Below are 26983 nucleotides of genomic sequence, written 5' to 3'. Positions count from 1 at the left end.
CCCCGGCCCCTCTAATTCCAAATAGCTCCCAAATAGGCATGCTCTGTTTTCTTACTTATCCCTGAATTTCTTGGATCACTAAGGAATGAAATGCAGTTTGAGTTCTCAAACAAGTTGTTGAATTTGCTTTTTTTTTTTCTTTTTTTTTTGATATATGTCCCAGAATCAGGTCATATATCAGGTAACAAAACCTAAACATTTAAAATGATTCTTGCAGATGGAAATATCTATATTGTTGCCAGAGGCAGTATTTCAGAATACAGTCACTTCTGCCCTGTTCAAAGAGTTGAAACACTTTTAGCACTCTCAACTTTTATAGAGATCCTTCATCTTTAACAGGGATCTCATGGATAAAACAACCTTCTGAGAGCTGGACAGAGGTGAGCAGTCTGCAACAAATACCACCATCCGTACTTGCCAATTTTAGTTTATCATTGAGAAAGCTCATTTTAACAGTGCATTTATCTGGCAAATCCTAACTGTAGAGTTTTTGAAATGAGCCAAAACCCAAGAGTATGCAGGGCTGGGGCTGAGGAAAAGGGGAAACAAGTTGAAAAAATGAAGCCATATCATTGCACATAGGATGGTTCATCAAGTGAAGATTAGACTGTGGCGCTAATTCATAGCCTGTCAAAACCATAACTTTCCTGCTAGGAAGGGCTTTAAAATTGGCCCTTTACATTTAGTAATAGTAACTGAGAAAACAATTCTCCCTCAGTTGATATGACTTGGATGGTGGACTGTAGCAACAAGGAAAATAACCCAGAGATTACTGAAAATAAAAGATGATTAACTAACTCTCTTAGTGACAGTCAAAACAACATTGGTAAATAGTCTGATAGAGGCAAGATAATGAGCACAAGATTTATGGAGCATTATCGCATTCCAATTCAGCTAAAATCATTTGTTACTTACCAAAAATATTAGCCAACATAAACAAACATGCATCATTTATCTGCTCTGGAAGAGCCTTCAAATTAACCCTTTATGGAAAGGTTGGACAGAATAGGGCATGGTTCTTTTTTCAAGATGCTTATGATCCTACAGGAAATAAAAAACTTGCACAAAAATGATTTTTAGCAAAAGAACTTTGGAAACGGTTTACCCAAAGATATGCTTTTCCATTAAGTTATTTATTTAGGAATTAAACAGTACTTTAACTCAAAATGCTGAGGCAGCTGAATGCAAAATGCCAGAACTAATACAAAATCCGATAAGAAGGGATTTTTTAAAAGGTAGCAACTGTTTGAGAATCAGAAAAATAGGCATCTGGGTTGAGCCGTTTGCTTCAACCAAGCAAGGAATTTGGTCGGAATATCAATCTCCTGTGAGATCCAGCTTTTACATTTCTAAATTTCTGTGGTGGTTTTTCCCTACCTCTCTTCCAAAATGGGCTGCAGTGTCCTGATGCAGGCCCGGTGCCGCAAAGGTTTTTCAATTACAGTTTTATGAAGTATGTGAAAATATCAGTCAAAGCAGATGATTCCCATATTCGTGATCTGGAAAAGGGCTGAAACACTACTGCACTCGGGAGAGGTACTCCTTCAGATGGTGAGTCTCAGAGGCTTGGTTTCTGGCAACAAAGGAGCCTGGGGCTGGACCAGGCTGGGAGATGCTGCAGCCCAGCCAAGATCGCTACGCGGGGGTTGTGGGCGCGGACAGCCCCCAGATGTATCGTTTGGCTTAACTTCTCTTCTTTTTCAAATGTGAACCAAGTTTGAAAATGAGGCGATGTCACATGAAAAGCTGGATTTCCAACTCCACTTAAGAAAATAAAAAGACTGGGCAACAGTAGGCAACATCATCCCATGACAACCATATCTGGCGGGGAGGGGCGGTGCCCCCTCCTTAAGTCGGCCTCATCCCCGCCGCTCCTCTGTGTCTCCTACCCCCTGCCCCTTTGGCCACCTGAGCGTACCATTAGTGAGTATTTAACATGTCCATTCGATTCTCTCTTCCCATATTAGAGGTTTCACAGGAATGTAAAAATTCATGATTAACTCTCTAATATGGATATTTTCCAATATGCATTTTATTCTCTAATGTGGATACTCACATTTCAGTTCAAGGAAAAGGAAAATTTTCTCCTTTAGAAATCAGATCTGTGTGGGATAAATGATAATAACAACAACATGATAATTTCTATTATCACCATTTATTGGATGCAAACCAAACGCTTAGTCCCGTGCTAAGTGCTGTAACAATTAGTTCATTTACTCATCACAAAGGCCATGTAATTTTGTCATCATCATTTTATAGATGATTAAGGGTCAAAGAGGTGAAATAACTTATGGAACGTCAACGAGAGACAGCCAAGGAGAGACAAAGCCACAGGTCATATGTAAGCCCTCATCCCTCCTGATATGAACAAGAAAATAGAGATTCCCCTAGAGGTTTAAGAGCAGAGCTGTACACTCATTCCAGCTGAAGGCAAAGACTGAGTGTGGCCAGCTGGAGCTGAGGGGAGCAGGTAGGGGTGGGGGAGCAGTATGTTTCTTAGAAGACAGCTTTGGTTCTCTGCAATTACTTCACTTATTTTACTTTAGGATACGTCTATAATAAGGGCAGGTTAGTAAAGTCCAAGAGTTCTCAAGTCAAAGACTTGAGTGTGAGTTCAGGTTTGGGGGCCAGCCACTTAACTTCTCGGAACCTCCGTTTCTCGATCTATGAAATGGTACTTTTTAGGGTCAAAACAAAGAGAAAACATGCTTGACGTACATGTGAAAACTGTCTAGACGGTAAAAAGTGCCACACAAGCACTCCCTGGAACAGAAAAGGAACAGGGCAGGCAATGCTCTCTCTCCCAAAAGAAAATTACAGGAAAGGCATGACAATGACAAGACAATTAAGAGTCTGGTAAATCTATTCCCACTTATCAATAGAATGCAGCAGTTTGATGACTTCTAAGAAAACTTTCAGGACATCTGAGTAAACAGACAAACTGAAATATAATAACTTTTGTTACTGAGATGATCCAGAGCTTTCAAAGAGATAGAATGAAGTCAGTCATTGTTACTGTAAAGCTCCCAGGAGTGCTTAGGGTCTTTAAACAACACTTCTAGAACCAAATAACCTGGTTTTGCAATATTGTTCATAACCAGCTTAGGTCTCGCAAACAGGCAGTAAGTTGAAGATCAAGTTCAGTTCTCCAATCCTCTGCCGACCCCTGCACAACATGCAATAGGCCAGAGCTGATCTGCTTTGGCTTTGCGACACCTAGTGTGTTACCTGACAACGTGCTGATAAAATTAGTGAGTTTTGACACTCAGAGACGGGGAGGCAAGGAGGCGCCTTAAGACTCTGGAATTCTAACATGTTGAAATAAGCTTATGTTTGGCTTTCTCTGAGAAAGAAAGAAAGGAAACAAAACCAAGACACTTAGATTCACAGCTGACCAGAAAACTGGAGGACACCGGCAGCAACTTTACTAGATTTTTAAGTGTCTATAGTTAAGAAGGAATGCCATTCAGATGTATGGAAAGCAACAGTCCTTAATCTCTTCTCCTTGAGGCCATTTAGTCTCCTAAAAATTAATGAGGGGCTACTGCTCTCCGAGTCATACTGGAGAACTGTCCAGGCTGGGAGTGGAGAAAGCTCCAGATGACAGTCAGCTGGCTCCAGGCTCCAGGGCAGTCAGCCCCTCCTCTGCCAGTCAAATACTGGGTCGAACACGATGATTTTTAAGGTCCTTTTCATTTTGGAAAATATTCACAATTCCACTCCCAAAGTCATGAAAGCTGAGCAATTCAAACATGTCCCAGCACTGACCTGGCACCCCTACTTAAATAGCATGAGATGCCATGATTCCGTTTATATAAGAAAAATGGCTTCAAGACTATCGTTCTGTTTTGTTTTCTCTGCTAATGAAGAAATCCACTCTGTGCCACTTCTCAGCACGTTGATGAAGGACCACATCCCCCCTTCATGAGCACAGACTTAAACCTGGTCAGGGCAGCTGACCCGTCTTCCAAGAACAAAACTACAGTGTCATTCGTGCATCATAAGGTTGGAAGGAAGGAAAATGCTGTCAGGTGACAGAGGATCACTTTCCATTCAGCCCCTATAGGCATCTCCTCTAACTTTACAGGGGATGTGGAGGAAATTCTGATTTAGAACAGGCACTTTAACTGTAAAGTTTCAAACGACAACCTTCAGCATTAGAAACATCTACGGTTACCCTGGATCCATTCTCTGGGATCAGCTTGAATGATAACCATTAATAACAGGTATGGTTATACAAAAACAGCCTTTTGCTTGCTTAATGCCTTGATTACGTGTGACAGTTAATGAAAGATCGGTATGACTGTTCCCATTTACAGAACAGGGAAGTGTTTAAATAACTAGCTGAGGCTGGCAGGCAGAGGCTGGCAGCTTCATGAGGGCAGGGCTGTCACCTCTCTTTTTCCGGGACAGACAGCCTCAGCCCAGGTCGGCCACATACTGGGGGGTCCATAAATGTTGGCTGAGTTAAAAGGCCAAAATTCAAAATCAAGCTCCTGCCACGATGCCATCTATTTAAGGCTGATTCTCCCCAAAATGCAAATGAAGGAAAAGAAATACAGTCAATTTTAAGGAAATGAAAGTAAAAAGCACTCCTAGTCTCAGCATTATGTTAACAGGGACCCAATTCTAGAACTTGTGTGTAGGGGGTACTTTTAATGGATTAGGCGCAGCCGAACGACCCTTGACTCGCTGGCATAAGAAGAGCAAAAAGCACGCGGAGATTCAGTTTGGTTTCTAAGATAACACGGCCCACTTTTAAACCTCCCCCTACATGTTGTTCAAGCAGAGGAAGTGAAACGATAAAGAAACAAGTTTCAAGCACTGTTAAGCCTTCAAGAAAGGACAACAAAGTGTAGGAAATCTGAAACAAAATCTGAGAATCTGCCCTTAAACTGGGCAACTTGGCTTGTTTTCTCACAGTGCAGCTGGATGAGAAAAGTGAGGTGGTCTCTGCCCTTCCTGGGCATCACGTGTGGCTGTCATGACCTGACTGTTATTTACAGTAAACAGTGTGAAGGGCTCTGGGGAGGTAAGTAGCTGCAATCTGTACGATGCTATCTTCCAATGAGTGAGAAGTCAATAGCCCTCCCAGCCCTGACAGTCCCACTCAGGCTGTTGAGAAGAGAAAGCAGCATTTACATGATGATGTTTGATTGTCAATAGGCTGCAGGAGGGCCAAGATAGATCCCAGCACTCATTTTATTTTATTTTACTTTTTAAATTTATTTTAACCAAGTCTAGTTGATTTACAATGTTGCATTCATTTCTGCTGTACGGCAAAGTGATTCAGTTATATATATATAAATTTTTTTAAATACTGTTTTCCATGATGGTTTACCACAGGATACTGAATATAGTTCCCTGTGCTATACAGCGGGACCTTGTTGTTTATCCATATTATATATAATAGTTTGCATCTGCTCATCCTCAACTCCCCCCCCCACCCCCGCCTCCCTCTTGGCAACCAAAGTCTATTCTCTATGTCTGTGAGTCTGTTTCTGTTTTGTACATAAGTTCATCTGTGCCGTATTTTAGATTCTACATATAAATGATATCATATGGTATTTGTCTTTCTCTTTCTGACTTACTTCACTTAGTATGATAATCTCTAGTTGCATCCTTGCTGCTGCAAATGGCATTATTTCATTCTGTTTATGGCTGAGCAGTATTCCACTGTATATATGTACCACATCTTCTTTATTCATCCAGCAGTCATTTTAATATGGAAAAATGAGAACCACAAAGCCCTGGAAGTGCGTCTTCTCACTTGGTACTGGAATCCAATGGGCTGCTCCCAGCTATGGGCGATGGCCACCTTTACATACTGAAATACCATTCAGTACGAGGGCTCAGGGTAGAGTACACAACTTCAACTATGACATGTTGTGAATCACCTTTGATTAGGAACTCAAACTACAATACTTTCTAGTTCTTCAGAAGACTTTTTAAGCAAGCTCTTGTGTGCAGCTAACTTTGGCATCTTTGATTTGCAGTCAAATAATCTCATTCATTAAACCTACCCAGTGCTGGAGTGAAGGCCAAGATGTGTAAAAAGCTACATAGTCCCAGAGGTAACCGAGAAAGTACCTTCTGACTCCACAGTCTCTTACCCATCTTAGTCCTATCTTTTTACCAACACCAATGGAGCTGCAGTCTGGCTCCATTTCTTGTGGAGTCGAATTTAAAAACGTGTGTCTATAAATGTAAAAAGAGAGAAGTAAAGATGAGAGATGGTGGGCATGGGGAGGTGACAAGCAGCCTCTAGTTTTAGAGCATCTGAACTTGCTGTTCCCTCCAACCAGAACGTTCTTGCCCCAGACATCTGCCTTTTTCCGACAGGGGTGTGACAACCATCACTCTCTACTCACTTGTACACACAGACTTCATGCTCCAGAATCGTGAACACTGCCTGGCATGTGGTAGCTGGTCCTCCATAAACACTTACTGTTTCCAGTTTTCTGTTTCCCTTAGTCTTCTAAAGTCAAGTTTCATATCCCTTCCTTAGGTTCCAAGAGAAACCTTCTACCCTCCTGATAAATTCCTCTCATTTGTAAAAAATTAATACGTATTTGCTGGAATAGGAATAAAAATATGCTCACAGAGGAAATAAGGGAAAAAGATGTATTGGACCCAGGCATGGAGGGGGTATAAACAGTCATGGCAGAGTTTAAAGAAAATGAAAACCTCGAGGATTGGTTAGTCAACATTAGCTGTATAAAGAAGTCAGTTCAGAAGTCAAAGAGTGATAAACAACAAGGTCCAAGTGTACAGAATGGGGAACTATATTCAGTATCCTGTGATAAACCATCATGGAAAAGAGTATGAAAAAGATGTATGTGGATAACTGAGTCACTTTGCTGTACAGAAATAACACAACATTGTAAATCAGCTATACTTGAATAAAGTTTTTTTTTAAATTATTGTTGGCTGCATTGGGTCTCTGTTGCTGTGCATGGGCTTTCTCTAGTTGCGGCGAGCAGGGGCTACTCTTTGTTGCAGTACATGGGCTTCTCATTGCGGTGGCTTCTCTTGTTGCAGAGCACAGGTTCTAGGTACACGGGCTTCAGTAGCTGTGCCACGCGGGCTCAGTAGTTGTGGCGCACGGGCTCTAGAGCACAGGCTCAGTAGTTGTGGCATGTGGGTTTAGTTGCTCCGCAGCTCGTAGGATCTTCCCAGACCAGGGCTCGAACCTGTGTCCCCTACATTGGCAGGCAGATTCTTGACCATTGTGCCACAGGGAAGTCTCTTCAATAACATTTTTTAAAAAGAAGTCAAAGAGAGTTTCTTTCCCAGGAAGAGCTGGCTCACAAAGGTGGAGGACCAGGGGCAGCCATGAGAAGGTGCTTCTTTCCGACACACTGTTCTGAAGTTCAAGGACATTATACGGGGTTGCACTGTGTAACCTGGTGCCAGGAGCACACACGGCTGCTGACATTTTTATTTAAATTAACTAAAGTTAAATAAAATCACACCTCCAGTTTCAAGCAGCACTAGCCATTTTCAAAGGCTTAGTAGTCGCATGTGGCCAGGCTAGATTTAGAACATTTTTCATCACAGCAGCAAGGTCAACTCGACAACACTGATCTAAAGAAATCCAAAAAAACCTGGGTTCCTCAGCTTCCAAGGAGCTCTGAAATCAAAGGGTCCAAGGGATATGGAAGGAGAAGCAGGGCAGAACCAGAAAAGAAGTCCCCCAGGAGAGATGTGCATACTGGCTAAGATGTCCTTGGAAATTAAAGCTCAATCCTGACTATCCTGATTTCATAAGGAATGTGTTTTATATTAAATGATTGGCCATCTGCAGTATTACAACTGAGGAAGGGACAGAAGACAGTCAGGGATAGGGACTAGAGTTCCAGAGTAAACCCATAAGCTGTGAGTGGCAGCGGAGAAGGTTCCAGAAGTGAGAAAAAAATGGACCAAACTAGGTTTGCAACAAGCTGGCACCCGGGAGGGCTCAAGTCAGCTGGCGCCACCTCTCAAGATGCAAATCCCTCTACCCAAGACAATACACTGCTCACAAAATAAGGCCCATCTGACTCCTAAGTTCTTATTAAACCCCATTTCAATGGCTGGAACCAAATGCAGAGCGAGGCACACAGATCATGTTTCCATTCAAAGCCCACATAAGCCTACAGCAAGGAAATGAACATTTCAGGAAAAATACTGGCCTTTTTTTTTTTCAAGGTTTTTGGGAGGGTGTAAGTCACAGCACGCCAAATAAGGGTGAGTTCCCAGAAGAACACAGCAGAGAGGTGCCCAAGCAGGGAGAATTTATTCACAGGGGAAAAATCCCAGTGCCCTCTGGGAAGCCACTTCCACTGGATGCTTTTGAAGGAAGCTGAACCCAATGAAAAGCATTCCTTCAGAGCAAGTTTTCTCCCTGAGATTTCTACCTGCCTCTTTAACTTCTCTACCTGGTTTTCCAGCAGGAATGGTTTATAATCCCTACCTCTCCATGGGCAGAACTTAAGCCTATTTTCCTCCTGCAAGACGACACTATTTGTCCAGCCCTTTAAAGATTAAAACTAAAAGCACAGATAATAAAAGAGGGTATTATAATTAGAGTGTATTGAAAAGAGGGTATTATAATTAGAGTGTATTGCTATTATTTCCATAAACATTAGGATATCATGGATCCAGGACAGAGACAGTCTCTAATTCCAAAGGACAGGAATGGAAAGGTACAAATAATTCAATCTGTTCCCCTAAGAAATGACCTGATTATCCTCACTGGAAGACTTGAGGAGAATGGGAATTTCAAGGATGTGACTGTCCTGTCCATTATGGTAGCCAACAGCCCCATGTGGCTATTTACATTTAAGTTAATTGAAATAAAATAACATGATTCAGTTCCTTAGTTGCACCTGCCACATTTCAAGCCATATGTGGCTAATGGTACCCACGGTGGGCAGTGCAGATATAAGATACGGTCACCACTGCAGAAGGTTCTACCAAACAGTGCTGCTCACCAAGACAGCTAAATAATTCGTCCCAGTAACATCATGGAGATTATGAAGTAAAAAGCTCCCCGAATACCACGTTTCTGGGCTATTGGCATCCTTCTCTAGTGAATTCCTTGCAGAGGTTTATGTATATTGTACAATCAAACCAACCTCCCCGGGCTCAGGCCCATTCAAATGGCATCAGATATGATAAAAGGATTCCACTGAGGCTCTCCTCAATTGAAACTCTAAATTCTTTAGATTTCTAAAAGTATGAAGTGTATGTATGAGTTACCCGTGGTGTGGACATGCCAGGAAAATATCTATGAGTGAGACTTGGTAAAAGAAAGTGCTCCCTTGGAATTAATGAATCTGTGCCCTTGTTTGTTTTTTCACACCGTATTTCAGAGGAGTCAGCAGGCTGTGCGTGGAGTGAGGTCTAGATGGAACCTAAGGATAGGTGGGGATACCAAAGGTTCTGGGCTCCCCTGCCTTCTGCTTATTGCAGAAGCATGATGGGAAAAGAAGAAAGGGGTCCACTGCCTGAACATCACACACTCCTGGCCTTGCAATGGTTTTAGGATGACATTCCCCTACTTATGATTTGCTAGTGACTGGAGAATTAAGCCTAAACAACATGGCCTGGCATTGAAGGCCCCCATAATCTGATTATCTTTCTGCTAAAAAACCCATTATCAGAAACCCTTTGATATGTTAACGCCTTCTGCCTTCCTCACCCCTGGCATTTCTACCTTCTCCCAAGATCTACTTGTGCAAGGCCAAGGGATCGATCACCCCCAAGGTGCCTGCCCAGGCCCCGGAAAGAGTTCAGTGCCTCTGCCAGCAGCTGTGAGCTTGACTGTGACCAGGAGAATGGCTTCTCCAAGGAGGCCTGGTGTCCACAGCAGGCTGATGCCCACTTTGGCTGCCGTCGGGGAGCTGGAGGACGGCCTCTGTGTGTTCGGTGGGCACACATCACAGGCAGGCGTCTTCCCAGCTTCCCCTGTTTCCTTGCAGCAAACGCAGAAGCGTGACCCTGGCTAACAAATGGACAGTGGTGCCACTGAGTGGTACTCAGCCCTTCAGATGCGGCTCAACCATTTCCCCCTTTGGAAGGTCATCAATCTCCAACCCAACCCAGAGAGTTCTGCCTCCTTTGGCCTTGACTTTTAACCACCTTTATGGTGAGGTAGGCCTGTATTTACCGCACTCTGCAGGTGAGTTTCCAGAAGTAAAGGGATTTTGATTCTCCTACAGCTCTATAACAAAACCTTGCTCTTGTTATACAGGATTTAAAGTCAGAAGATGTGAGCTTTTGAACCTAAAAAAATGGTACTTCTTTGCTAGGAGACATCAAGTAAGAGTCCCTTGGTCAAATTCTCCATTTGTAACCTAGCTGAGTGGGTTCCACATGAGAATCCTCTGGGGATCTTTTGAAACAATACTGATGCCAGGGCCCGACCCCAGGGCAAATGAATCAGAACTTTTAGGGGTTTGGCTCAGGCATCTAAAAGCTCCTTAGATGATTCTAATGTGCAGCCAGAATTTAAAAAATAAATACTGTTCAGGGAGGATTTATTCTATATGGAATGAAGAACTCACTGGGGACAAACTTAGGGTGTAGAGACGGAGGCATGGCAGTGCCGGACAGAGGTGCCAGGCCTACCAGCCATGTTTCCCCACTTGGCCTGCTGTTAGGAAAATCACAGACTGCATTAATACTGGACCTTATAAATGTATACAGGTAGGGTCAAGTCCAACCCAGGCAATCTTATGTGACTCATAAAAAATCTTTTTGGGATGAGGCACGAATCATAAACACAATGGCCCCAAGGCATTTGTTTGCTATTGTACAAATTCCTTCCAGGAAGATCATTTTTAGATTAATTTTTAAGCACAGATTTTACAGTTTACTATCATTTAAAGGGTGGAAATCCTCTGCCAATCACCAAGGGGACAATAAGCTTAAAGGAAGGTCTGTTTGAAAGATCTGAGGAGCAGGCTTCCTGAGAAAGCTGAATTTCTCAAGTGTTCTGACCCCACGAGGCAAAATGAATAGCGAGTTCAAGGAGACAAACGTGAGAAAGTTTATCTCCCTTTAGAGAAACTAGCAAAGAAGTTAATGAGATAACACAGTTCCTTAGATCAGAGTTAACAGTTGTAGATAAGCTTTTCCTTCAGAAAATCACAAAGCTAAGTAGATAAAACACACAAAAAAGATAAGTTTTAAGTCAATATGTTCCTGCAATGTAATTTCTCTTCCTAGTCTGTGATGTTTTTCTTTTTCATTCTATTTAAACAAACATATATTGAGCAGCATCTATATGATAGGTCTAAAAAAGGATCATTTCTGAAATGTTCAAAATGTATTTTCCTTAGTACAATTACATTTGTATTCACAGGAATCAGTATGTAAAAACAATAATTTTTAAAAGGATTATATAAAAGGTATTATTCCAGAGGATTTACTACAAAATCCCTTTAAAAAAGAAAGTGCATAAAAGGTAACACTGAAATGTATTATAGTTTGAAGACAATCTCTCCAATTTTAATATAAATTCATGAACCCAGTCATTATGTAAAGAAGCTCATCTGTTCTAGGAAACATTCACTGAGGAGGAAGGATCAGAATGATCTGTGGTCCTGAGTCCAGGAAGTCATCCTCATGGATCTGGTGGGGGAGAAAAAGAGGTCCATGTGACAGACGGGGCTGCTTTAATGCGTTTCCTTAACCGAAATTAATTAAAACAACAACACAACACAACCTCTTTTTCTATGTTGTGGGGAAAATAACATTTATACAGAGCACGGTGCAGGAAGCAGGAATCTAAATTAGCTTTGCGTGCTGGCAGCCTGAATAACGCTTCTGCCAAGAGGTCATTTTTTTACCAAATCCTTTCAAAATGTCACAGTCACGGGCACCGTCCTCGCTACTCCTCAAGGTATAACTTCTTTAATATCAAAGCAATTTGACTAAACATTACATGTCTAATGTCACTCGTGTTCTGCCAGTCTAAACAATCCTGTTGTTCCCTCCATCTTTTTCAGACACCCATCTTTAAGAAGATCTGTGAAGGAACCCCAGACAGTCCTTGACCTCTGGGCCTTCCTACATAAAGACCCCCATATCCCTGACCATGTCATGCACCTCGAAGCTCTGGGGAAGAGCAAACCTACAGGACTGGGGCAATGGCCACAGGTTTTTATAAATGGCAACATCTGCCTCCTGACAATGGTGACATGACCCTCAGAAAGCAGACCGCATGGTGTTTAAAAGAGAAACTGTCCCCACAAGAAAAGGGGAAAAAGAAAATGACTCACGACATAGTCTGAACTCCAGTAAGACTGGTGGACAAAACCCTCAAAGAAATGTCTGGCAGAAGGTAACGCTCCAGTCCTAAATGCGGCTTCTCAGGTTCAAGGCAAAACAACGAGGCTTCTGATGCCAACCCTTCCATCCCCTCTTTTGCAATTCAGTTACGGAAACATAAAAACACAACGGGACCAGAGTTTTGATCTTATATTTACTTAGAAATTAAGCGGTGAGGGAATACAATGACTAAAAACAGTAAAATGATGAAAAGACAAATGATACTTTATGATGCCTCAGGTGGTTTCACCTTTCTGGGCCTCCGTTTCCATGTATGTCAAATGGGATTACTAGACTCATCTCAGAGGGTTGTTTCCAAGGTTACAGGTGACAGGCAAGGGAAAGTGTTTTACAGATAACAAAGCACTCTATGAACGTACGGGATCATTAAAAAACTATTATAATCAGACATGGTCAATATGTTTTCTTCAAAGTTATCTGACTAGATTTTTTCCACTGGTGTTCTTTCCCCCATCAGTCTCAATTATAGTAAAGTTATTCAAATCACTTCTCTTTTCTGTTTCCCTGGCACTAGTTTTCCATCTGCCTGGACAAGTAAGTAAATGACTAGTTTTACAACATTTGTTGTGCTTTTAATTTTCATTTAACAGCTATTTTAACAATGAAACACACAGTATACGTTCCCAAGAGATATGCACCAGAGGGTGGTTGGCAGAAATGTTCGCTGAAATAGGGTCCTTCCACTGCAGCCCTGGTCACTGCTGATAAAAGGCACGCAAGCCCGTAGTGTCCTGAGGTGTATGCGGCTGCTTTCAACCAGCACAATCCTCAACTATCCACCCTCATCTCTTGGTTTTCTTATAACTTCAGGACTCTTCAACTGAGAAAGCATGATGGCCATGTCTGCTTCCACGGGCTTCTTGTGTAACCTGGGAAGATGATTTAAGAAAAGTGCCAAGACTTTTCAGGGGCTTGCTCCAAAAACTCCCCTGAACATAAATTATTTTAGAGTATGGGTCATCATCAAAACAGACCATTGTATCAGAGGTCAGGTATTGTCTGGGGCTTCATTTTCCAGAACCTAAAGCTAAATGTATAAATAAAGACATACAGAGAAGAACAAAACTGCTTTGACTGGCAGAACACAAGTAACATAGACACCTAACATTCAGTCCATTGCTTTTACACAAAAGAAAAGCAAAGCCAATAGGCTTAGAGCAGAGGGGGTTCAAGTTCGTTGGAGCTCCAACAGTTATTCAAGAAGTAACCACTCAACTGTTAAGAAACCAGATCCCTTCCTGGGCCCTGAAGACACGAGACGCATTTCATTCACAAACTGGTAACAGGAAACACTCTGAGTTTGACAAACTGCTTTGCAAAGTGCTGAATAAATATAAGTGATTCTATAATTGCCACAAACATCCCCACCAACACCACCATCAAAATCTTGGAAGATTCATGTTTTCAACAGTTTTGAAAGCTCACCAACAGTACATCAAATTAAAAGTATTGTCTGCCGACACAGATGTAGCGAACAAACGTATAGACACGAAGGGGGCAAAGTGGTAGGGTAGGGGTGGTGGTGGGATGAATTGGGAGATTGGGACTGACATGTATACACTGATGTGTGTAAAATAGATAACTAAAAAGAACCTGCTGTATAAAAAAATTAGTAAAATAAAATTCAAAAACAACGTATTCTCTGCCTAGTCAGTGCCACAGAAATATTAAGACACAAATTTCTTATTTCGCCTCCTTTTCCCCCATGGATAAAGCAGAGAGGGCATTGCTAATGCATGTCTACATAATTTTATGAAGTCTGCCCCAGAATTTCCACAGAGGAGGGTTCAGGGGTGATGACTCAGCTGGAAAGGAGGGGAGACGTGTCTGGAAGCCGTGCTGACCCAGAAAGCACACTAGCGATGGAGCCTAGACAGCAGGGGGCTGTGGAGACCACAGTGATGGAGGTGCTGAGACCTTCCAGGCCTTCTTTGGAGACCCATCCGTATTAAGCGCCCATCTAAGGCAGCCTTCCTACCTAAGTCTCCTGAGCACGCGCTGTTTTACCAGGGCTTTCCCAAAAGTGCAACCAGGAGGCCCCCTGTATATGGGATGTTTTGCATCAGGCAGGTGGAAAGATGTCTTCAGCCGCTCTCCACTGCCCCAATACCCCTCTATTCAACGGCCCCTTCTCCAGCCATCCCAACACAGGAGATAACCTACAAGTCAGAAAATGAAAGGCAGGACTGGCAATAAAAACCCAAAAAACAAAACAAAACAAAAAAAACCGTCCCAAGTCAGGTGGTATGATCTGCTTTCTGACTTTTCCTGGCCTCTGTGGTCATAACACGTTGAGCCCTCTAAAAGATGCACACAAGAACATAAATGAATCAAAGGCAGGCTGTGATGGATGGAAAAACAACAGCCCTCCACACCCCCAGACTGCAGCTCCCCTGAATTCACAGAAAATAAAGGCTGAACACACAGAAAACCTCCACTGTAAAGAACAACTTACACAAATCAGAACGTTCGAGATTTCCCACAAGCCCATGGTTCTCTCACACACCACCACACGTGGCTATAAATAACAAAGCCCTTGACGACACACTTGGGGGAAAGGCAGGCAGTCTAGCAAAAAAAAAAAAAAAAAAAAAAAAAAATCTTGTCACCGCCATGTTGGATTTATAAGCACTGTCCCTGGCCTTTAAAAGCAATGAATTCCAAACAGCAACAATCTTTTAGTGACAATGCATGCTGAGCGCCAGGGAAGAATCAGACAGACTGTTCTCCCTCAAAGAGCTTTCCTTCTAGGAAGGGAGTTAAAACACACACACGTCCAGCCACAGGGAGCTTCCCACCAGGGCCGCCCGAGAGGAAGCCAGGCCTGATGGAGAGGCTGTGAAGGGGAGAAATAGGACAAATCCAACTGCAGACCTGACAGAAGAAGTGGGGTTTGGCCAAGCGTTGGTTCAAAGGAACAAAGGTGCTGTAGGGCATGAAGAGAGAATGGGAAAATTGTGGGGAGCAGAAGGGTCACAGGTTAGAAAAGCTGAGTAAAACCAGGGCCTGAGGATGCACGAGGTCAGAAAGGGGGCTGGGGGAGAGGCTGGCACCACCCAGGCCTCCGGTGATCTAACTTATGCTGGGGCCCTTCTCTGTGTCCTAGGAGCCAGGGATGCAGCCCTGACCTCAAAAAGGAAGCAAGGGCCACGCAATCACCTAGGATCCATGGAGAGGATCCACAGAAGGCTTCCAGCAGGTCACCTATTCAACATGACACCTGAGGGGCAGAGTTAACTGATGGCGACGTATTGTGTATTGAAGAGATGAAGGGTGTCCATGGGCAGAAACAAACGAGGAGATCCTTACAGATGACAGAAAACAGGAGTTCAGACTTGCACTGTGGTAGCATAATTTAAGAGCAAAAATGCATTTCCTGTAACTGTGTTCCTGTTGTAAATAATGTCTGATTAAGAGACTCTAGGTATTAAAATTTGAAAGTTATTCTGATAAATAAGTTGAGATCTGATGGAACAGGAAGCAACATGAGACCAGGTTGCAATGGGAAGTGTTTTCTGTCTTTGTTTTTTGCCAAGTAAGATGTCAAAGAAAAAAAAAAGTCAGAAAATAAAATTATTTGGAAAAATCAGAAAGTAGTTGTGAGAACCGGTTGTTGCAACTGACAGGGACCCATAATTCTTGAAGACAAAAGTAACTGAGGGGCAAACATGGCCTTATGTTGAGTAAAATACAGAAGCTCATCAGTGAGAAAGCCAGCCGTGAGGTTCTCAGAACAGTCTAAAATTAATGTTGAAAGATTCAAGAAAAATTGAGTCCTCACTGAGCACTGACCAAATAACTTTCTCAAGACAAAAGAAGTTTTTTTTTTAATGCTGAAAAGTAGAACCACTTCCTGAAAAACCTGACATTAATTCAGTAATTTATTGGAGACATCATTTGTATACAAGGGAGTGCGACATATTTTAAGCAATGCCGAGGTGTAATAGCTCCAAACGGATTTAAGGCCTACAGGTGTCAAGGTGGTCTGTGATCAGACACCTAAGGAGTAACATGATGAATGGTGTGAGCTCAGCAGAGAAAAGGATTCCTGGGAGCTACACTTGGTGGTCAAGGGACAGTCAGTGGAGGAAGCAGCCAAGAAGGATGCTTTGGGAAGAGAGATGGGTTAAAACCCACTCATTAACTGACTTGCCCTCAGCAAATCTCTCTCCTGCTGGCTTTAGAGCATTACTTACCCCGAGTTAAAATGGGCCCTGTAGCTGAGGAGGAATCGAAGCACCTTCATAAAATGGGCAGCTACCCTTCCTTGTATCCTCTTCCTCAGTGACAGAAACAAGTCTGATCTGACACACTGAAATCTCTGCACTTGACACCCCTGTGGAAAGGTTTTCACGCTGTTACAACAGTGCTTCTCAAACTTCGATGCACACACGAATCACTTGGGGGTCTTGTTAAAATACAGATTCAGTGCAGTAGGTCTGGGGAGGGGCCCAACATTCTGCATTTCCCATAACCCTCAGTGATGCTGATCCTGCTGGCGGCTGGACCACCCTTTGAGTAGTAAAGTACTGGAGCATCTTTAGTTGCTGTTATCAGGGGATGGTAGAAAGGCATCATTTTTGAGCTCAAGATTCGGGCCTCAAGGCATACTATAAGTCATAAAAAGTAGATGTGAAAAGGAGAGTGAGGCTCCTGGAGAGTGAGAAAGTAGAGCCAGCAGGGCTGCAAGAGGAGGGGATGGAAAACAGAAGAGGGCAACAGAGGAAAAGGCTGGCTGGCCCACTGCTGATTAGAATAAATAAGAGGTGACGAGAAAGAAATTATAAGAATGAAAGTAAGAGTGCCCAGGGTGTGTTGAGAGTGTTAGAAAGTATTTTACGAACAATGAACTTCAAGGGATTCCAGAAGAGTGAATACAAAATGTTACTTTTGGGTGTTTTTGTCCCTTTTCACATATGGTCTTTCTCTCTCTTGTTTTTTTTTTTTTTTTTTGCCTAATACTATGGGTTTTAGACAATAAAACATAAACGTGAGCTGTAACAACAAGACCGTCATTCAAAGCAATAGTTAGAAGATTCCTCCACTGCTGACTATACAGAAATGCGATTATAGGACTCACAGCTACTCCCCTGCCTAAAACAGCAGTCTGAAAACTGCCAATCTGGAGCAAATTCTGTCTTTTCTGAGAATATTTTAAGAAAAGAGGTGGAGAAATTTTTGAAAGGTAAGACAAGACTATACTCAGACAAGTTTCCTTTCTTTTCCCAAAAAAACATAGAAGCTCCTTTAGGGCTTTCTCTCTTTTCCTAGACATAGCAAAGCATTTCATAATTCTCTAACTTAGGAAAATGCTTCACAGATATTCTCACCAGCTCAGAGAAAGGAGAGGATGCAAACACTGTAATTAACCAGAGAGAAATGGTATTCCCACCCAAACCAAGACAGCCTTTCTTCAGCAAGGAGAAAGTGGGAGCTGCAGTAAACATGCTCTTTAGTGAGGATGTCTGCTCAGGCACCTGCACTAGGGACATTTCAAAATAAACATGGCTTCTGTTTCTTTTTTAAACAGCAGTTGTCTCCAACAAACTCCAGTTGGATGTTTGTGGTATTTGTTAGTTCCAACCTGTGATGACGTTCGATAGTTTTCTATTTTGATTAGCTAAGGATTATGTTTTCTAAGCCAACAACGATTTCCTTTACTAACATCCAGAATGAAACATTTTGGAACATAAAAAGCTAAAAATCTCATCTACTTCAGTGCTTGTCACTATACACAGAAGAAAAATGAGACCCAGGGAGACCAAAGGAGGTAACCAGGTCCCCCAGACACCTTGATTGCCAGTATGACAGGGTTTAATCTTCACCAGCTGTCTCCGAGGCAGATTCTTAATCTCAAACTAAGGGTCAGAGCTGGATTAGATCATTCAAGATCAAGGTTTTGTGATAATTACATATCTGCAACTTCTTTTCTGTTTGGTATGGGGCCTCTAAACTAGGAAAATGATGAAGAGGTTAGGAAAAAAACGTTTTGGTTTGGTGATATAACAATGCAGACTCCAGAGTATTTGGATGGGGTTGGGGGTGAGGAGTACTTTGAATTTATTTTCTAAGGCAACCAGCAAATCCTGCCCTTAGGCATGTAGTCAGGTCTTGTGGAAGTCGAAGCTTATAAATTTCAGGGGCACTCGTTAAGAAAAAGAATATAAAAATTAAGAACAGAAATTTAGGTATGAAAGAGAATATTTAGAGTGGCATCTTACACATTACAAATTTTAAGAAGCTGCAGATACCACAAATACAAAAGTTAAAAGAAAACAAATATTTTTATTAATTAACTGCCTGATACACCTCTGAAATATTATTGCTACATTTTTTCGTTATATTCTCTTTGATCACCTCTTCCAATGATATTTCACGATATTCTCTTTAGAGAAAATTTAAAATAATTCAATCTTTACTCTAGAACTGTTGATCAGGATTTGTAAATTTATTCTTGAGATAACTTGGAAGTTTCTTCCAGCTACATAACTCATTATAAGTAATGTCATATAAATGTTTTGGGTTGCCTCTAAATTTGGGGAAACCTCTATGAAGTTGCTCTTATAGGTGAGCTGTAATATTCAGGGCATCGCAAGATATCTTAAATATTCTCTACCTTGATAACACTCATTAACCACATTGCCAGGGCCCCTCCCAGAGCCAGAAGGGGGGCCTGCAGCAGGGAGAAGCCTTGAGGTTCCATCCACATCATGGTAAATCCACCTTGGCACACCATATATAACCCCCACCTACTTATGCATCCTTGAATTCCCCCAATTCTTCCAAATAAAGTGCCTGTTCTATTCAGAACACCTACTAAATTCCTTGATGGCATAACTACGGCATGACTCAGCCAGGACTGTATCACCTGACGTGTGTATTTCATTTTCCCATCAAGGTCACAGGACAGGCCTAACATTTGACCGCCTGGTGTATGGATCAAACGTTATTTTATTTACCTAAAGAAATTACATGGGATAACATAAGAAAAACACCAAAGCCTTAGAAAAATGTTGGATCTCACCATGATTTCTCTTAACCCCTAGAGTCTCCCAGCACCCACACTATAATGGAGAAGTGGTTTGTATCAGTCGAGGCGGCCTAGTCCAGTAGAGCCTAGCACTTAGGGTCTAGGTCCCCAAACCAGACCATCTCGGGTCCAACCCCAGCCTAATCATTTGCTAACTGAGTGGCCTTAATTTCCCTGATCTCTAGAGGTCTTACAATAAGCATCATAAAGCCGACCTTGTAGAGCTGTTTGGAGGTTAAGTAATACACGTGAAGCGCTCAGCATGGTCCAGGCAGCAGCGGATAGTACAGCTACAATCATTACTATGCGTTATCAGGAAACCTGCCCACAAAATCTCTCAAGTGAAGCTGCCTCGAGATATTAACACCATTCAGAGCGGCATGAGCCACTGTCATCTCCTTCCACAGGCAAGTTCTGCAGAGTTGTAGGATCACCAGCAGTCATCCACAAAGCAGCAGAGTGGATTTCCTGCCACAGCCAATAAATCCTCCATGACGATTTACAACTTTAACAGATAAAGTGGCAAATATTGAAAATACGAACCTGACTCTGTATTTTCCTTCAAAGACACTCATGGTTGTTCTGCCAAGCCCCCAGCTCCCTGCAATGCAGTTTTCACAATCCTATACCTTGTATAGTATCTTAACAGCTTTTTACTTCTTTATCTGTTCTGATATTCTTGTTTCCTTAAAAAGGCTTGAGAAGGCCTTAAGAAGGCTTGAGAAGGCCTCATGTTCCCAATACCCAGAGGAAATGCAACCAAGGCACTGGGAAATCTTAAAGAAACTGTGTAAGTGAAATCCTGGATAGAACAAGTCAAATGAATATAGCTGAAGTTTCCTGCAGGAAAAGACAAGCCATGAAACACTGAATTTCCCCAAGGAAATACACCACTATGATTACAGTCAAACTCTTAGCTTTTTCATTAATGAGCAATCTCTCTACTCCAGGGAAAATATGATATAATCAACAATAACTAATTTGGTACCTAACACCTCTGCAAAGGTGTGTTGTTGGTGCAGATCAATCCCCAGCGTTGGAAGACCCAGGGCGGGGGGACAAATGGTGGCCCACAGACCACAGGTCAGAATATTGAAAGTTATAAATCACACTGACAAACTGTTCGATGAAGTAGGTTTTATCCCTCTACCTTGATTGACAAATGCACCTCCATAACGTCTTAGAAAAGACCAAGTTCAACTTCAAACTCTTGACCTGCTCAGAGAGCAGCCCTGGAACTGGGGAAACACTGTCCCAAAGCCGGCCAACAATCTACCTTCCTCTTTCCACTGGCTGCTTCATCTGGCACCAAGAGGGACCCTGTGACATGTAAAACACCCAAGTTTTAACACTCACACCCCCCCCACACCCCACACATACACGGCTGTCCCTTCGCCACCCCTCAGGCCCATAGACCAGTGGCTACAAAGGCCCTCAGGAAGATGGGTCCAAAGGTCTATGTAGGCTGTAAAAGTTGGTCCACAGCCATCCGAACAGCATATTTTGGATTTCCAGGTACCTGAAACTGATCTATAAAGGGGAGACTCTGGACTCAGATGCCCAGGAGTCTCCTCACCCCATAGACAGGGGCTGAACAGAGAACAATAAAAGTAGTGCCCTCTAAATCCCAGGGCAGAGGCTCCTTTTGCTCGTATACTAGGCCTATATTTTAATTGAGCAGAAAAATTGGGGGGGGGGAATATCTCATCAGAAAAGAGCAAAAATAAAAAAGAGCCGCTTATCTTGAGAGCAGGCAGCCTTCCCCAGATACAATCTCACCCATCACATGCAATTGCCCTGAGCTAAGTCCATTCTAATGATCTACAGCTTCAGCCCTGCGAACAAAACACAGACGCTAGGAAACCCTAAAGAGGCCAAGCAGGAGATCCTAAATTGACCACAGGCGAGGAGGCAGCTGCTCCATGTTGAGTGCCAAGACCTAAAAAGCTGATTATGGCAAATAAAAGACAGATCCTTTTGGGAGGAGAAGAATATTAACCACCTACAAGTTTTCTAAAAGTCAAATCATCCCCCCTTGTGATACTGGATAAATTCTACTCTTCAAAATCATCCCCCTTTGTGATACTGGATAAATTCTACTCTTCCCACCCTCCCCAGCAGCTGTTCGAGGTCTGTACACAGACGCTGGTCCTACATGCCTGGAATCTGGGGTTGCCAGTATATATCTCTGAAAACAGCGCATGTCCAGCTGCTGTCAATGGTCAAGGCACAGGTCACCGGCAGTGGGTCCCACCACCAAGACGCAATTATCAGACTAGGAACAGCAGAGTTTTCTTGGTCAAAGAGACTCTACCCTATCCTGATTTTTGATAGGACAATGACAATCAGGAAGGAGGTAGATCATGCAAGCAAAGCAAATCATGACCTCAGGGGCACTGAATGGATATTAGATGGTAAGTTCCCCTTTCTTGAATATGATATCCCTTTACTCACTCCCTAACTTCCATCCCAACACACATACACACAGATATACCAGGGAAAAGGGCAGAGCAGAACGCAAGGAAGACAAGGTTAGAAAACACACACACAGAGGCAAACGTCAAGTTACTTTGTGCAGACTCTATCTTCTCCATTTATAAAATAAAGGTAATGAAAATTATCTTGTTGGTTTCTTCTGAGGATTAAATTAGATAATAATGTCAGGCGGCTGGCTCAGAACAGGTTCTCAAATGTTACTTCTCCCTTCTCCCCACTTGTCCTTGAGATGAGCCTACTTACCCTGCTCGGCTTCCCAACCCTCATGACACGCCAGGCAAGAAGGAGAATCATCGTTATCCCACCTTGGTCAGAAGCCACAAGCAGGTAGGAAGCAACATATTACAAGGGAAAGAAGGAGTGCAAAACAAATGGTGAGCATTCTTGCTGCTAATACCGATCTGCTAAATCATTTCTACTGAAAATCATGAGTTAATCTGCTGAAGCTGTACAGAAGGCCCTCGAGGGCAGAAGCCAACAAGGTGACAGAGTTATGCTTCTCTGTAGAAATTGGCTAAATAATGCCATGCTGTAGCCAGGAAGGACTTTTCCTCCACACCCTATTTTAAACTGTTTCGGTGGTTTGCATCAGACCTAAATAATAGCCACACTGCTCTTCTGCAGATAGCAGCTGCCCCAGGGCTGCGCTTCCCTTAGACCAACTCACTTCACTGCTTATAAACCAAAACAGAAGACCCTGATGAAAAAAGAAACTTCAAAGCTAAGTTTAGATTTCGGCACTTCATTTTTAATGAAAGTCTCATTTCAACAACCTTCTAGAAAAAAAAAAAAGAGAGAGAGAAGATTCAGTATTCACTGGCAAGTGTCTTTGGTAAGACTTTGAAAAAGTTTTGCAATGGCTTTGAATGCCCTACATGAATTCAAGTGTACAACTAAAGAGGTTGGATGAAAACTTCTAGCAGCTTTCCATCATGTCTGTCAGAAGCTGACATGTTTGTCATCTTTTTCCATAGGTCATCAGAATAAAAGAACCAATAACACAGTATAAAACAGCCAAATTGCCTATTGAGATCAAAGCCAAACTATTCTCAGTAAAGATTTTACCATTCAGACCAAACACCCAATAAATAGTGACTGCCTGGTTGTGGAAATGCTCGACTGACTTGCAGTGCCTCTAGGAGGATGAATGGAGGTTCAGCTCAGCATTTCCTGGGTGCTAAGTGATATGCCAGGCACTGCCACAGACCCTGGAGACAGAGAAATGAGTGGGACAAACCCAGTGCCTTTGAGAGAATGGGTAAGGGAGTCTCATTAAGAGCTAATTCTGCCTTACTATTGTTAGCAGCGAAAAGAGAGGCCTGTCCCTGGGAGGAGGGAACCTATAGCTCCACCCAGGGCGTTGAAAGCAGGTTTGCTTAAGAATGACACTTAAGTCAAGTCTTAAATGATGAATCTAAATCATCCAGGGTAGCAGGAGTTCCAGACAGACAGCAGCTTGAACAAAAGTGAGGTGGCCCAACTGGGGGTCCGGAATAAGGCAGGCACAGAAAAGAATAGATCAATGAAAAACACGTTCAGAGGGACAGTGGAGGGAATGGAAGGAAACACTCAACACCCAACAGAGTGGGCTTTTGACAAAGGGGTCTAGAGTCAATAATGCTTCCAAGTACACAGGGTTAAAATATACATCCTTCTCTGGGCCTCAACACACCCCCCATATGTTAGACTCAATGGAGGCAAAGACCAGACCTGTCTTATTCACTCAGAATACTGTTTTCAGGTCTGAGCCTCCTGCCTGGCAAAAAGTGACATTCTATAGATACTGTTGAGAAGAAAGAATGGGTAATGGCCACTTTCTGCAATGGCACCAATGAAGTGTCATTGTTAATTGGAAAAATATGGTTAAAAAAAAGAAAATTTTTAAAAGTTGTGTTGAAAACTGAAATGCAGACCAGGTAGCAGGTATGCTGGCTCCACAGACAGCAATGAGGACTCATCATTTCAAGGTGGGGTGCTACCTTGAAAAAAAGGCAAGGAGGGACTTCCCTGGTGGCACAGTGGTTAAGAATCTGCCTGCCAATGCAGGGGACATGGGCTCAAGCCCTGGCCCAGGAAGATCCCACATGCCGCGGAGCAACTAAGCCCGTGTGCCACAACTACTGAGCCTGCGTGCCACAACTACTGAAGCCCGCCCGCCTAGACCCCGTGCTCCACAAGAGAAGCCACCGCAATGAGAAGCCTGCACACCACAACAGAGAGTAGCCCCCGCACTTGCCGCAACTAGAGAAAGCCCACGCGCAGCAACGAAGACCCAAAACGTGGCCAAAAATAAATAAATAAATAAATAAAGGTAAGGAATCCAAAATGTGATGAGTATCTTATAGAAACCATAACTAGTTAAAAATAAATGGCCTAGAGGTGAAAAATGTGCTTTCTGGGAACAAAAGCAAATAGACCAAAGATCAAATTCTGGACCTAGCAGTTTCCAGAACCCTGACAAAATCAGCAGTGATTTGGGGAAAGAAATTTATCCGTACAACACTTTTGCCAACATTGAGTCCTCAACAAGGATCTCCTGTTAGGTATTTGAAAAGTAAAAGTTATATTTTTCAGATCTGAAGAGTTTTCAAACATTTAAAGTTTTCCCCCAAAGAGCAATTACTTAATTTCAGGCATTTAGGAAGAGTGAATCTACTAAGTCAAAAACAAAAACTAAAATACCTTTAAGTATGTACCTTAGTGAAGTTTGCTCTTATACTGAAGTCCTTGGCTCACTCACTTGTCAATATACTAAATATAAGATGGATTTTTTAAGTAACCTAAGAGAAGGCTGTGAACAATCTCATTTCCTCTTATCTTATCATGCATTAAGGTATTTTGAAAAATGTAGTGACAGATTACCAATTACGTTAGGAAAATCCTGAAACCATTTACTTCCATAGAAAATTAAATACAAGTGGAATTAGGTTTCCCACCTCCATTATAGCTACCTTTGACCTTCAACTATCTTCAAAATATAATTTCACGTGAATACCAATCCAAAATGATTCCTTAGTTCAACCATTTTGTGGCTTTAATTCCATAAAAATATGAAATCTGTGGGTTTTGTAATACTGTTTAAAAGCCCAAATAAAAAGCCAGTTGGCTTTTAAACTAATTGTTTAAAAGTGTGTATATAGATGAACTGAGACTGACTCATGAACTACTGAGTCTGGAATTTGCAAATCATAAATCTTATCCTCCTAAGCAAAGACCAACAGAATCAGGGCCCACTAATTTCCTTCTTTCGTAATCTGAAACAAAAGTTTTAACGATTTTTAAGGTACACTGAAAATTAAGGGTGCCGTTTAAAATATTAGCAAAATATAACTCAGTTCTTAAGAGTTTGGTGTATAATCAGAGAGTCGAACATTCTGGTACTGCAAAGTAAGAAAGCATCCAAGGATGAAACAGTGGAACTTTATTAAACTGTAGAACTCAAATCTGTGTTCGGATTTTTTTGTTTACAATAGTCTTTCCTCATTATCTTAAAACTCCCATCTCCATGCCACCTTCAGTAAAAAAAAATATATAACTTTTAAAAATTTTCAATCCACTTCAAGAACTGTGAAATGTCCCATGTAGAAACTGGTCCATATTCCTTTTAGACAAGACCAAAGGTTAAGTCTGCCCCTGGCCCTTGGTAAACAGAATGTGTGCCTCAGAGTGACGGGGACTGTCAGATCCTCCACATTTCATCCCAAATCCACACAGGGCATCTCCAAGTTACCAAAAAGGAGTAGAGAGACAAAAGATGTTAAAGATGAAGAGAACGTAAAATGATCCAAATCTAACCATGTCCTTTCACAGATGAGGAGACTGAGGCCCAGAAAGGTCCCAAAACTGCAAAGACTCCATTACCAGACCCCAGATGCAGGTTCTCAGTTCTGTAGCAAAGAGCTAACAAAATTTCTAACTTTTAAGGTCTCAGGGGTTCGGTACTTTCCATAACAAATACTTAAAAGAGTTCAATTCCTGCATTTTTCTCCCCTCAAAACCTCCTAGACACCAAGATCAGGTGGGCAGGGGGATTTACGATTTTAACCCTTCCGTTTCATTTCCACCAAACAATTGCACAGAACCTTCAAGGCCGCAAGACGGGGCTGTCCTGCTCCAGGCAACATCTCCAGCACCTAGCGCCTATCAGGCACTCAGTAAATACTCCGCCTTCCACCTGACAAGCCCCACTCCCTGCCGCATCCACGCCAGCCCGCAGTGGAGCGAGACAAGTTTCCTTTGGCAATCGCCTTTCTCCTTGAAACTTTGCTACAGCAACTCCCGGCCAAGAAGCCGGTCCGCGGGCATGTGGCCCTGGGCAAGAGCTGAGGATGGGAGCCCTGCCCTTTCGGGGCACTGGGCGATCCCGGGCCGTGGACCAGGTGTGCCCGCCGCTCGCTCGGAGGCCGCCCGGGCCGCGTCCTGCCTCCGCCGATCACCAACTTCTCAAACTTCCCTTTCCGGGGGTGGGGGCGGCCCGGGACGCAGCGCCCTTCCTGCCCGCACAAAGGGGGCCGGGCGCGCCCCGCGCCCCCGCCGAGACCACTTTCCTGGTCTTTGGAAAGAAAAACGCACCCGTCCCAGCGCAGGGTGCTGGGGCGCGGGCACCGGGGCCACGTCCCGGCTTCCGCCCGCCTCCCGGGCCGACTGTCAAGCGCAGCCTGGCGGGGCCCCGGGGACCCAGGCGCCAAGCCCGGGCGGGGGCCACTCACCCGACTTGGGAACGTGAGGCGGGATCGTGCTGGCGATGCGTGTCCACAGGACGATGTGCAGCGGCCACAGGCCCCCAAGCAGCCCCCGGCCCATGGCAGCCCCCGCCGCTCCGCATAGACCGGCCCGAGCGCGCACGCCGCGCCTCCGCGCCGCGCCCTGCGGAACCGCGCGGAGCAGCGGTGCGGCCAGATGTGGCGCCGCAGAGGGTGGCGGTGGGCGAGGCGCGGGGGGCCCGGCGGCCGAGGGGAGCTGCGCGGGAGGCCGGCCCGGCCGGCGGGTGCGCGCGCGGAGTGTCGTCGGGCCGGGCGCGCGAGTGACTCACGACTTCGCCCGGGCGCCGCGGGGGAAACAGGAAACTCCTCGCCAACAGCTGGGCAGGACCTCTCGCCGCCCCGAGCCTGCTCCCCG

The 26983-nt window shown here is 43.5% G+C and overlaps 1 protein-coding gene across 2 annotated transcripts in view; it reads right to left on the bottom strand.

Moving 5' to 3' along the window:
- The window catches only part of TGFBR2 (transforming growth factor beta receptor 2), a 94231-nt gene extending 67248 nt beyond the window's left edge, over window positions 1-26983 (bottom strand). Inside the window, exon 1 of one of the 2 annotated variants that reach the window (XM_089918969.1) lies at window positions 26575-26983. In XM_089918969.1, coding sequence (XP_089775095.1) covers window positions 26575-26668 — 94 coding nt within the window. In that variant the 5' untranslated portion in view covers window positions 26669-26983. The remainder of the gene's footprint in view (window positions 1-26574) is intronic. The other variant, XM_022553948.2, reaches the window with a different exon arrangement.

The sequence above is a fragment of the Delphinapterus leucas genome, chromosome 10, assembly GCF_059928025.1.
Source record: "Delphinapterus leucas isolate spDelLeu-1000000601 "Yukka" chromosome 10, BTC_Dleu_Yukka2, whole genome shotgun sequence".
NCBI classification, from domain to species: Eukaryota; Metazoa; Chordata; class Mammalia; order Artiodactyla; family Monodontidae; genus Delphinapterus; species Delphinapterus leucas.
The sequence above is the reverse complement of the archived record's forward strand: the minus strand, read 5'-3'. Positions and strand labels throughout refer to the sequence as shown.